This window comes from Lipotes vexillifer, unplaced genomic scaffold (genome assembly GCF_000442215.2).
Source record: "Lipotes vexillifer unplaced genomic scaffold, Lipotes_vexillifer_v1.1 scaffold31, whole genome shotgun sequence".
Lineage (NCBI taxonomy): Eukaryota > Metazoa > Chordata > Mammalia > Artiodactyla > Lipotidae > Lipotes > Lipotes vexillifer.
The window spans coordinates 4,878,692-4,892,979 of NW_006792454.1; the positions used below are offsets into that span (position 1 = coordinate 4,878,692).

A 14,288-nucleotide genomic window follows, 5' to 3' on the forward strand; every position below is an offset into this window, starting at 1 on the left:
CCCACTGTTCTCATAGGCTCTATTCACTTTTATTCATTCTTTTTTTTCTGCTGCTCAGATTCAGTAATTTCACTTGTTCTGTCTTCTAGTTTGCTGATTCTTTCTTCTGCCTACTCACGTCTGTTGTTGAACCCTCTGGTGAATTATTCATTTTTGTTATTATACTTTTTACCTCCAGAATTTGATTCATTTTTATAATCTCAAGCTCTTTATTGATATTCTTTTGGTTTATACATTGTTTTTATGATTTGCTTTAGTGCTTTTTACATATTTTTCTTCAGCTCTTTGGGTATATTTAAGATAGTTGTTTTAAAGTTTTGCCTTCTAAATCTGATATCTGAGGTTTCTCAGGGATAGTTTCTGTTAATTTTTGTGTTCCTTTGAATAGGCCATACTTTCCTGTTTCTTTGTATGCCTTGTGACTTTTCTGTTGTTGTTGAAAATTGGGTATTTGTGATAGCAAATTTATAATGTTATAACTATGGAAATCAGATTTTACCCCTTCCCAAGACTTTGCTGCTTCTTCAGTTTCTGAAGGGTATTATAGTCTTTTTATCTTCCAATTTACTTTTGCACAGTCTCTAGTCCTTGTTCTATTGAGTCATTGAAGTCTCTGTCCTTTAGCTTTTGTCTGTTCCTGTTGTGACAGAAGTTTTCCTTGGTTGACAGGAGCTAAAACAAACAAACAAACAAAACCAAAACAAAACAAAGAAAAAAACACACAGCGATACAGAACAAATGTCTCCCCCAGTCTTTGTAGATTGGCTCTCCAATGGGACATTCCTTTAATACTTTTCCAGACTTACACTAAGCTCAGGGGTTATCCCAAAGTGAAAGCATAGGGTAGCTCTGGAGTTTTGTGAATATGCATCTTTCTTTGAGCATATGTTTGGATTTCAGAATATTCCCACATGTATCAGTATTTTTGAATGTCTTATTTTCCCAAAGAAGTTCCCACAGAGTTTAGTCCCGTGACTTAGGCATTGTATTGAATATCTCAACCAGTCATCTTTTGCCCTAGGAATCTGTGGTTTATTAGTTTACTTTATGGCATTTTTGAGCCATATTCTCCACTTTTCTTTCCAGTCTGTGTTCCCAGTCAGGTCTGAGATAATCACTTTGCATTATTTCTTCAGGTCACCCCTAGGCAAATTAGAACAGACACATACAGTAATTTGCTAGGAAAGTTTGTTCTGCTCTCTCTCAAACCAGGAAGAATTCCTTACTGGGAACATTGGCTACTGCCACTATATGAATTATACTGTTTTAAGATTCCTGGCTTTAAGATGGCTAGTGTGCTGAGAATAAGGTGGGGAAGGGCAAATAAAAACTTCACAAATCTGTTATCCAGTTTTTAAGTTGCTTTTTTCTTGGTTCAGCATTTTCTTTGTTACTGTAAAATTTTGAATGCTTTCTAGAGTTTTTGAAACATTGGTTCTAACAGTTTCTGCTATTTTTCCTCCATGTTTCTGCAAGAGTGCTTGGAGCTGCATACTCTCCATTTTGCCGGTGTCATTCATTGCATTCATTTATAAATGCTAGCTTTCCTGGATATAGTATTCTGTTTTGGCAGTGTTTTACTTTGAGCATTTTGAATATGTTATCTCATTGTCTCTATCCTCCATTATTTCTGAAGAAAAGTCAGTTGCTAATCTTTTTGAAGTCTGTTGGAAATGATGAGTCGTTTTCTCTTTTGTTTTCTAAGAATTTCTCCGTGTCTTTGGCTTTCAGCATTTTTACCATGATGTGTCTTTTCATGGATCTCTGTGTTTATAAATAGTACTTGGAGTTTGTTGAGCTTCTTGGATTTATAGATTAATGTTTTTCATCATTGTTTGGTAGGTTTTTTTTTTTTTTTGGTACGTGGGCCTCTCACTGTTGTGGCCTCTTCCGTTGCAGAGCACAGGCTCCGGATGCGTAGGCTCGGTGGACATGGCTCACGGGCCCAGCCGCTCTGCGACATGTGGGACCCTCCTGGACCAGGGAACGAACCCATGTCCCCTGCATCGGCAGGCGGACTCTCAACCACTGCACCACCAGGGAAGCCCGTTTGGTAGTTTTTGACCATTATTTCTTTGAGTATTTTTTTCTGTCCTTATTCTATTTCCTCTCATTCTGGTAGTCCCTTTATGCTTATATTGGTGCATTTAGTGGTGTCCAGTATTCCTCTGAGGCTATTAATTTGGATTATTCTTTTTTCTTGATATAGCTTCAAGTTTTTTGTTCTTATTCCTGTCAGTTCATATTAAATGTTGAGCTCTTCTAGTGATGTTTTTTTGTTTGTTTGTTTGTTTTCATTTTAGTCACTGTGCTTTTTAGCACCAGAATTTCCATTTGGATGTTTCAAAACAATTTATATTACTTTATTGGTATTTTCCATCAGATGAGATATTGTCATTTTAACTTTTTAAAAAAGATATGATACTTTTTAAAACATGGTTTTCTTTTACTTTTTAAATATAACTTATAATGCCTCTTTTGAAGTCTTTGTGAAGGCTGGTATCTGGATCCTCTCATGGGCAGTTGCTATTGCTTGCTTTCTTTCCTTTGCATGAATGACACCTTTTCTTTGCATGTTGTAATTTTTTTGTTGAAAAATGTACATTTCAAGTTATATGCTAGGAGGAGTCAATTCAGCACCGTGGCAGAATGAAAAGCTATCTTTGTTTTTCCCCTTCAATTTACAACTACTAAAACATCCAAAACACAACAACGAAGCCTCTGTCCAATATATCAGGTTGCTGGAGAATTCTACACATCTGTGCATCTAAAGGTGGGTGGACTGGAACACATGGAGGAGGCCGAACCAAGGGAACAGCAGAGGCATGCTTGAAGTCCTGGTCCATCAGCCATGGCAGCTGAGCCCACAACCCCGGAGAACCTGGTAGTGCAGGGGAGGTGGTGGACATGACTCAAGCCTCCCGGCCACATGGTTACTACAGCCACAAGTAACCGGGCAGCAGTGGTAGTGGGGCCTGGTACCCTGTTCCTCCAGCTGCTAAGGCACCCATTACTCCAGCCCCTCACATGCACATCTGCAGCTGTGGAGCTTATAAAACTAGACATCACAGAGGCACTTGCAGGAAACTAACAACACTGGACACCATAGAGGCACCCGCAGGACCCTGGCTCCCCCTTCCCTTTCCCCCATGATAGTGGAACCTTCAACTTGGGATCCCAGATGAGGGAAGAGCCCACCATCCAAGGGCCCCAGGCAGCAGCAACTGTGACACTGGCAGACGCAAGGTACCAATGACCCCAGAGACACAAGAGACAATAATGAAGGCACAGGGCCACACCTCTGACAGAGGCGATGGAACGTGGAAAGTGCAGACTCTCAAATAGAATCAGAGGCAGCTCAGGTAAGAGAAACCCAAAACTTCTGCTATATCACTACCTACTGGAAATCAAAAGAAAGTCCTCTAATTTCTAACCTGTTGAATTGCTAGAATCAAGCAGAAAGGTGTTCCCTACTTCACATGCACCAGCAGAGGAACAATTTATCAAGCACCATGAAAAACCACAGTAACATTGTACCATAAAAAGAAAATGACAATTCCACATAAATTAAACTTAAATTCATGGAACATTGCAATCTGATTGATAGAGAATTCAAGAGAGTTGTCATGAAGAAACTCAACTAGCTACAAGAAAACTCAGAAAGGGTGTTCATTGAGCTCGGGAATAAAATTAATGAACAGAAGGAATAATTTACCAAAGAGGTTGAAACTAAAAGAAAAGAACCAAGGGGCTTCCCTGGTGGCGCAGTGGTTGAGTCCACCTGCCAATGCAGGGGACACGGGTTCGTGCTCCGGTCTGGGAGGATCCCACATGCCGTGGAGCGGCTGGGCCCGTGAGCCATGGCCGCTGAGCCTGCGTGTCTGGAGCCTGTGCTCCACAACAGGAGAGGCCACAACAGTGAGAGGCCCACGTACCACCAAAAAAAAATAAAATAAAATAAAAAGAAAAGAACCAAACCACAATTCTGGAGCTTAAGAATTCAATAAATGAGATGAAGAATGCATTAGAAAGCATTGGATATAGAGCAGACCATAGTGAAGAGAGAATTAGTGATGGACTTCCCTGGTGGCACAGTGGTTAAGAATCTGCCTGCCAATGCAGTGGATGCAGGTTCGAGCCCTGGTCTGGAAAGATCCCACATGCCTTGGAGCAGCTAAGCCCATGTGCCACAACTACTGAGCCTATGCTCTAGAGCCCATGAGCCACAGCTACTGAGCCTGCATGCTGCAACTACTGAAGGCAGCGCGCCTAGAGCCTCTACTCTTCAACAAGACAAGCCACCGCAACGAGAAGCCTGGGCACTGCAATGAAGCGTAGCTCCCACTTGCAGCAACTAGAGAAAGCATGCGTGTAGCAACGAAGACCCAACACAGCCAAAGATAAATAAATAAAATATAAATAAATTTGTTTAAAAAAAGAGAATTAGTGGGCTCAAAGATAGAAATCTTGGAATGATACAGTAGAAGAAGAAAGAGGATTGAGATATAAAAAACTGAGGAAATTCTACAATAGTTATTCAGCTCTTTTAGGAAGGGCAGCAGTAGGGTAATGGGTACCCCAGAGGGAGAACAGAGGAGAAGGGAGCAGAGAATTTATTTATAATAGCTGAGAACTTCCCAAATGTGGGGAAGGAACTAGATACACAAGCCCATGAGGCTAAGAGAACACCCTAACTGCCTCAATGCAAAAACCTTGTCCAAGACACATTATATTAAAGTTGTCAAAAGTCAATGACAATGGAAGATTTTGAAATTCAGCCAGGGAAAAAAAGATGGTAACCTACAAAGGAACCCCCATTACGCTATCAGCAGATTTCTGAAACCCTACAGGCCTGGAGGGATTGTAATGACAAGCTCAAAATACTGAAAGATTAAAAACAATCACCCAAGAATATTCTGTCCAGCAAAGTTATCCTTCATATATGAAGGAGAAAGAAAGATTTTCCCAGATAAATAAAAGCTCAGAGTTCATTAAAACTAGACCTGCCTTACAAGAAATGTTGAAAGGTGCTCTTCTACCAGAAACAAAAAGGCAAAAGTACACAAAAGTTTGAGCAAGGTGATAAATAGAATCAGAAAACTGTAATTATTAGAATTGGCTTTTAAATGCTTTATTATAGCATAAAAGTTAAAGGGGGAAAAGTAGAAAAAATAACTGTATCTACTTCAATTTGCTAACAAACTCACAACGTATAAAGGGATGATTCAAGACAACAAAAACAAAAAGGGAAGCGGAAAAGGATGTAATCTATATATGTAAATGAAGATAAGATGCAATCAACAGAAAAAAGAGTACTTTATCCATGAGACGTTTTAGACAAAACTCACAGCAACCACAAAGCATAAATCTAGAGCAGAGACATGAAAAATACACAAGGAGAAAACTGAGAAAAAAATCATAGAAAACCACCAAACCAAAATGGCAGACGTAAACACAAAGAAAAAGAAATGATGGAGATATAGAGCAACCAGAAAACAAAAGGTAAAATGGCAGTGATTAGTTATCTATCAATTATAACTCTTAATGTAATTTGTTGAATTCACCAATCAAAAGACACAGAGTGACTGGATGCATTAAAAAACAAGACTCAAGTATACATTGTTTCCAGGAGACTCATCTCAGCTCTAAAGACAAATGTAAGGTAAATGTGAAGGGACTGAATATGATACTCTAAGCAAATGACAACCAAAATAAGTGGATGTAGCCACACTCATGTCAGACAAAATAGACTTCAAGCCAAAAAAGGTAACAAGAGACAAAACTGAACAGTATATAATGATAAAGGAGACAATTCATCAAGAAGATATAATATTTATATATGCATCTAACATAGAAGCACCAAAATATATAAAAGTTATTAGTAAATCTAAAGGGAGCAATTGACAGTAACACAGTAATAGTAGGGGACTTTAATACGAGCAATTGACAGTAACACAGTAATAGTAGGGGAGTTTAACACCCCACTTGCATCAGTGGATAGTTCATCCAGGCCAAAAGTCAACAAGGAAACAGTGATCTTAAATGATACATTAGACCAAATGGATTTGATAGATTTGTACAGGGTATTCAGTCCAAATGCAGCAGAATGCATATTTTTCAAGTGTACATGGAACTTTCTTGAAGTTAGACCATATATTGGGACACAAAACAAGTCTCAAGAAATGTAAGAAGATTGAAATCATATCAAGCATCTTTTCAGTGGTATGAAACTAGAAATCAACTACAAGAAGAAAGCTGGAAAAATCACAAATATGTGGAGAATGAACAACATGCTACTAAGCAACTATTGGGTCAACAGAAAATCAAAGGAGAAATCAAAATTTATTTGAAGATGAATGGAAAGGAAAATAGGACAACCCAAAATCTGTTGGAGGCAGCAAAAACAGTACTAAGGGAGAAGTTTATAGACATTCAGGCCTACTTTAAGAAACAAGAAAAATCTCAGTTGAACAATCTAACCTTACATCTAAAGGAACTGGAAAAAGAATAACAAATGAAGCCAAAAGTCATTAGAAGGAAAGAAATAATAAAGATCGTAGTGGAAATAAATTAAATGGAGACTAAAAAAACAATTTAAAAAATCAATGAAATTAAGAGCTGGTTCTTTGAAAAAATAAAATCAACAAACGTTTAACTAGACTCATTAGGGAAAAAAGACAAGGCTCTGGTAAATAAATTTGGAAATGAAAGAGGAGGAATAACAGTGGATACCACAAAAATACAAAGGATTATAAGAGCATATTATGAACAGCTATATGCCAACAAGTGGAACAACCTAGAAAAAATAGACAAATTTTTAGAATCATACAGCTTCCAAGACTGAATCATGAAGAAATAGAAAATGTGAATAGACCACATAACTAGTATAGAAATTGAAACAGTAATCAAAAAGCTCCCCAGGCCTGGACAACTTCACAAGTGAATTCTACCAAACATTCAAAGAAGATTTAATACCTATTCTTCTCAAACTCTTCCAAAAAACTGAAGAGGAGGCAATGATTCCTAACTCAGTTTATTAGGCCATCATCACTCTCATACCAAAACCAGACAAAGACAACATACAGAAAAAAGAAAATTACAGGCCAATATCTTTGATGAACATAGATGCAAAAATTCTGAACAGAATATTAGCAAGCCAAGTAAAACAATACATTAAAAGAATCATCACTGGGCTTCCCTGGTGGCGCAGTGGTTGAGAGTCTGCCTGCCGATGCAGGGGGACATGGGTTTGTGCCCCGGTCTGGGAGGATCCCACATGCTGCAGAGCGGCTAGGCCTGTGAGCCATGGCTGCTGAGCCTGTGCGTCCAGAGCCTGTGCTCCACAACAGGAGAGGCCACAACAGTGAGAGGCCCGCGTACCGCAATAAAAAAAAAATCATCATCACCATGATCAAGTGGAATTTATCCCAGGGATGGAAGGAGGTTTCAACATCTGCAAATCAATCAACGTGTTACATCACATCAACAAAAGGATGAAGACCATATGATGACCTCAATAGATGCAGAAAAGGCATTTGACAAGATTCAACACCGGTTTTTGATAAAAATTCTCAACTAAATGTTTATAATAGTAACATACCTCATCATAATGAGAGTTGTAAATAACAAGCCCACATCTAACATCATAATTAGTGGTGAAAAACTAAAAGCTCTCTCTCTAATATCAGGAACAAGACAACAAGACCGAGAGGCCACTCTTATTTAACATAGCATTGGAAGTCCTAGCCAGAGCGATTAGGCAAGAAAAAGAAATAAAAGGAATCCAAATTGGAAAGAAAGGGGTAAAACTCTCACTGTTTGTGTATGACATGATTTTATATAGAGAAAACCATAAAGACTCCACAAAAAAGCCTATTAGAAAAAATAAATACAGCAGAGTTGCAGGGTATAAAATCAACATACAAAACTCTGTTACGTTTGTATATGCTAACAATGATCTAGCAGAAGGAGAAATTAAGAAGTCATATTTATAATCACAACAAAAAGAATGAAATACATCGGAATAAATTTAACCAAGGAGGTGAAAGACCTGAACACTAAGAACTGTAAGACCTTGTTGCTAGAAATTGGAGAAGACACATAAATTGAAAAATATTTATGCTTATGAGTTGGAAGAATTAGCATTGTTAAAATACCCATACTACCTAAAACAATATATAGCTTCAGTTCAGTCTGTTTCCAAGTCACAAGGACATTGTTCACGGAAATAGAACAAAAGTTTCTAAAATTTATAATGGAACCACAAAAGACCCTGAATAGCCAAAGCTATCCTGAGAAAAAAGAACAAAGCTGGAAGTATCACAGTCCATGATTCCCAGCTATACTACAAAGACATATTAATCAAAACAGCATGATATTGTCAGAAAAACAGATACATAGATCAATGGACTAGAATTGAGCACCCAGAAATAAACCCACACATATACAGGTGATTAACATACAACAAAGGAACATATATATATATAAAGACATTATAGCCTTTTCAGTAAATGGTGTTGGGAAAACTGGACAGCCACATGCAAAAAAATGAAACAAGACCACTGTCCCACACCATACACAAAAATCAACTCAAAATGGATTAAAGACTTAAATGTAAGTCATGAAACTTTAAAACTCTGAGGATAACATAGGCTTTATGCTCTTTGACACTGGTCTTAACAGTGTCTTTCTGGGCACGTCTTTTCAGGCAAGGGAAACAAAAGCAAAAATAAACAAATGGGACTACATCATCCTAAAAAGCTTCTGCACAGCAAAGAATACCATGTACAAAATGAAAAGACAATCTACTGAATGGAAAAGACATTTGCAAGTGATATATCTGATAAAAGGTAAAATCCAAAATATATAAAGAACTCATACAACTCAAGAAATAAACAATCCAATTAATAAGTGGGCAGAGGACCTGATTAGACATTTTCCCAAAGAAGACATACAGATGGCCAACAGGCACATGAAAAGATGTTCAACATCACTAATTATTAGGGAAATGCAAATCAAAACTACAATGAGATATCAGCTCACTCCTGTTAGAATGGCTATTATCAAAAAGACAAGAAATAACAGGTGCTGTTGAGGATGTTGAGAAAAGGGGAGCCTCAGATAGTCTTGATGGGAATGTAAATTGGTGCAGCCACTGTGGAAAACTGTATGAAGAGTCCAAAAAATTAAGAATAGAGCTACCATATGATTCAGCTACCCCATGTCTGGGTGTTTATTCAAAGAATATGAAAACACTAATTCAAAAAGATACATGCACCATTATGTTCATTGTGATATTATTTACAATAGCTAAGACATAGAAACAACCTGAGTCCCCATCAACCAATAAATGGATAAAGGAGATATGGTATACACACACACGTGCACACACACACGCGTGCGCGCACACACACATGCACAGAATAGAATACTACTCAGCCATCAAAAAGATGGAATCTTGCCATTTGTGACAATATGTATGGACCTTGAGGGTATTATAGTAAGTAAAAGTCAGATGGAGAACTGTGTGATTTTACTAATATGTGGAATACAAAAAGGAAACTGACAAAAAACAAAATAAACTAAAGAGAAACAAACACAGAGATACAGAGAGCACAGTAGTGGTTACCAGGGGAAGTTGTGGTGGTGGGGAGTGAAATGGATAAAAGGGGTTAACTGTATGGTGATGGATGGAAACTAAATTTTTGGTGGTGAGCATGCTGTAGGGTACACAGAAGTAGAAATATAATATTGTACACATGAAACATAATATTATAAACTAATGTTATCTTAATAAAAATAAATCTAAAATAAAGTAAAAAGAAAAATAACTTTTTCAAAGCAAAAAAGTTAATAAAAGTAAAATTATATACTGTAGCAGTTTGGGGTTTTGTTTTCTGTTTTGTCTGTTTGTTTGTGTTTTGTTTTTGTTTCTGGCTGCGCTCCATGGCTTGTGGGATCTTACTTCCCCGACCAGGGATTGAACTCGCGCCCTCAGCAGTGAAAGTGTGGTGTCCTAACCACTGGACCGCCAGGGAATTCCCACTGTAGCAGTTTTGGATACTGGTTCCTCACTGCCATAACATCAGGGCTTGTTGACGTTTGCTCATTGTTTTTTTAATGTTTTCATTGGGCCATTTTAGGAAATCTGTTTCCCATGCTGTTAACAGTCTCTTGTGGTTGCTTTTCATAAAGCACAGACCTGGACATGTGCACATTCACCCTGTGATTTTAGCCGGGCTCTCCTTCACTGTCTCTTCTCTTGATTTGTCTGTTCATGTGTCTGTCTCTTGAATTTGTCTGTTAATATGTTTGTTTGTTAATATGTCTGTTGGTATCACACCCAGCTGTTGGCCTCCAAAAACTGATGACTGATTAGATTCTTCTATTGTTTTTGTCAATATCCTGGGACACAAATTGCTCCACAGTCTAATCTAATTAAATCTTGGCCTCTCCATAGGGTTTTTTTTTAATTGTGGTTAAGTAATATAACATAAAATTTAGAATCTTTTATCATTTTAAGTATACAGTTCAGCAGTGTTAAGTATATACACATTGGTATGCAACCAAGTTGCAGAAACATTTCATCCTTCAAAAGTGAAACTATATTCAAAAACAACTTCCCATTTCTCCTCCCCCCAGCTCCAGGCATCCACTAGTCTGCTTTGTGTCTCTATGAGATTCTTCATATAAGTGGAGTCATACATTATTCTTTGTAAGTGGCTTATTTGGCTTTCCATAATTATCTCAAGGTCTATCCATGTTCTTTCATATGTCAAAATTTCCTTCCTTGTTTATTGTGGTAAAAAACACATAACATAAAATTTACCATCTTAACCATTTTTAAGTGTACAGTTCAGTAGTGTTAACTATGTTTACATTGCTGTGAAAGAGATCTCCAGAACTTTGTTGACTTCAAGTCCTGCAACTCTGTTTTTTAATAACAACTGCTTAGTGCTCCCTTACCCTAGGCCTTGGTAACTACCTTTCTATTCTGTGTATCTATTAATTTGACTACTTTAGATACTTCATATAAGTGGAGGCATCTGTTATTTGTCCTTTTGTGACTGATTTGTTTCATTAGGCATAATGTCCTCAAGGTTCATCCACGTGGTAGCATGTGACAGGCTTTCCTTTCTTTTGGGGCTGCTTTGTGCTTCATTTTATGTGTATAGCACGTTTTCCTTATTCATTTGACATTTAGGTTGCTGCCACTTGGCTATTGTGAATAGTGCTGCTATGAACAAGGGTTTACAGATATCTCTTCAAGACCCTGCTTTTAGTTCTTTTAAATGTATACCCAGATGTGGGATTGCTGGATTATATGGTGTTCTGTTTTTTATGTTTTGAGGAACCCCCCCCATACTGTTTTTGAGAGTATTTTTACAGTCCCAGCAACACACAAAGGTTCCTAATTCTTCGTGTCCCAGCGAACACCTGTTATTTTCTGCCTTCCCTTCCCTTCTCTCATGTCCCTTTCCTTCCATGTTTCCTTCTCTCTTTCTCTCTTACATCCACCTACACACCCACCTATATATCTGTCATTACTGTTTTTTAATAAATGGGAATTTAAGAAGTATAGATATACCTCAGAGATATTGTGGGTTTGGTTCCTGCCTGCCACAATAAAGTGAATATTGCAATGAAGTAAGTCACATAAGGTTTTTGGTTTCCCCGTGCACATAAATGTTATGTTTACACTATACTGTAGTCTGTTATGTGTGCATAGCATTATGTCTAAAACAACAGTTTACATATCTTAAAAAAATGTTTTATTGCTAAAAACAGCTAACTGTCTTCTGAGCCTTTAGCAAGTTGTAGTAGTAACATCAAATATCATTCATCACAGGTCACCATAACAAATATAATAATAATGAAAGAGTTTGAATTACCAAAGTATGGCACTGAGACATGAAGTGAGCAAATGTTGGAAAAATGACATTGATAGACTTGTTTGATGCAGGGTTACCACAATCCTTCAATTTGTAAAAAGCAATATCAGTGAAGTGCAGTAACGGGAAACATGATAAAATGAGATATGCATGTACTCACAGTGCTATCTTGGCTGAAAGCCAATATTTTTATCTTCAAAAGTTCATTCTAGTTGCTGCAGGGAGAATATATGAGGTATGGGTGCATTGCTAGAATAGATTTTTGGTGCTTGACCTAAAGCTTGCTTGCTTTAGTGTATTTTGGGGTATCCTCTACTTTTAGATAAAATATTTAACATTTTATGAAAATAAATTAATTTTATAATATATTTTTGAGAAAAAATATTTTTGAAAAAATGTACATCAGTTTTTCTTTTTTAACATCTTTATTGGAGTATAATTACTTTACAATGGTGTGTTATTTTCTGCTGTGTAACAAAGTGAATCAGCTATACATATACATATATTCCCATATATTCCCATTTCTCCTCCCTCTTGTATCTCCCTTACACCCTCCCTATCCCATCCCTTTAGGTGGACTCAAAGCACCCAGCTGATATCCCTGTGTCATGCAGCTGCTATCCCACAGATAGTAAAATAGCTATCTGTTTTACATTTGGTAGTGTATATATGTCCATGCCACTCTCTCACTTCGTCCCAGCTTACCCTTCCCCCTCCCCGTGTCCTCAAGTCCATTCTCTACATCTGCATCTTTATTCCTTGTACATCAGTTTTAAAATTGTTTCAAAATGAAAAAAAGATTTAGAGAATTATCAGGAGGAAAAGACCAACTTTGAACTTTAGGTGAAATTTCACCACAACCAAGTGAACTCAGCATGATCTGAATCTGAAACATTGTAAAATTATTTTTATTTTTTTGCTGCACCATTTTTTCTTCTCTGAGTGTATCTGCATTTAAAATTGAGGAAATAATAAAAATATCTATTTGTTTTGAGTAATATTTAAGTAAATGAGCTCATTTTTTTGTTCATTGTAATTAACAACTTTTTTCATTGTATAATACTTTCTTTGTTGTAATTTTAATAAGTAAATTTCTACATAGATTTTCAAGTTTATTAGCTTCAGATTCTTAACTTTCACACCAGGAGACGATGATACTTTTACAGTTTCTGAGAAAAGTAACCTGTGACTGGTGTAAAATTTATTGATTGTATTAACATTTTTTAATTTAGTGAAAACAAAAATAAAATTTAAAGCACTACTGATTTTTCACTGTTATTTTGTGGATTAAATATAACAGAATTTTAATTTTATTTAGTTATTTGATATTTATTATATTTGTGATATGAGTGCTCTAATTTTAGGTCTTTGAAGACAATTTAATCGAAGCAAGGAAAGAAATTGAAGTATCACAGAGTAGATATAATGCTCTATCATTACAGTTGAATAATAAACAGACTGAACTTATCCAGAAGGATATGGATATTACCCTGGTCAGGCAAGTATACTCACTCCTTAATTTGACATTTTAAAAATGTCCTTTGTTATGCAGAATGCCAGCATTTTTGTTTATTATTAACACCCTAAAATGACAATATATGTCTTCTGTGAGTACTTATGTTTGTGCATTGAAACTATCTAGAATTAACAGGGACAATCAGGGGTTTCACAGGGCTGAAAAGAATCATGCTCAAAGAGTAGCCTTGGTTCAGTTTTTAACAAGGAGGATGCATTCATTCCTTGTTTCCTTCTAAAATTCCTACCCATGCATTATGTAATATTATTGTTATAATGAATAGTAAATGAGTGATCCAGTTTTGACGTTTTATTTTATTATGTTCTAAATAGTTTTAGTTTGTGAAATATTCTTTCTATATCAAAATAGTTAATTTTGTAGCACTACTCATAAAGTGGAAGTACTTGAAAAGCTTTTTAAGTGTTTTGAACGATGTTAAACTACTTATTAATTTATTTTATAATAATCTTTATCAGAAAATATTGTTAGAACAGATCATATATATATATATACACATATACATACATATGTTATACATATATACACATGTATGTGTGTACATTTTAAAATGTGAACTAATTAAAATAAATCATACAAAGTTTATCACATACCTGTATAAGCACAATTTCATTCTCTGAAATATGTAACATATTTTTATATGTAATATACTATATAAATAATGTTTATATAGATATATAATTATAATTAATATTATATATAATTATGATATACATAAATATATATACTTAATATTTATTTTTATATATACTGTATTACAATATATATATTTGGGCAGGATTTTTTATTGGGTAATAGATTAATACATATTATTATATATTATATATTTATATATAATATACAGTAATTTATATTATATGTTT

The 14,288-nt window shown here is 36.0% G+C and overlaps 1 protein-coding gene across 1 annotated transcript in view; it reads left to right on the top strand.

Annotated features, from left to right (window-relative positions):
- Positions 1-14,288, top strand: part of CNTLN (centlein) — a 314,787-nt gene that overhangs the window by 102,846 nt on the left and 197,653 nt on the right. Inside the window, exon 6 of the mRNA XM_007465654.1 lies at positions 13,256-13,393. Within this exon, the coding sequence (XP_007465716.1) occupies positions 13,256-13,393 (138 nt within the window). The remainder of the gene's footprint in view (positions 1-13,255; positions 13,394-14,288) is intronic.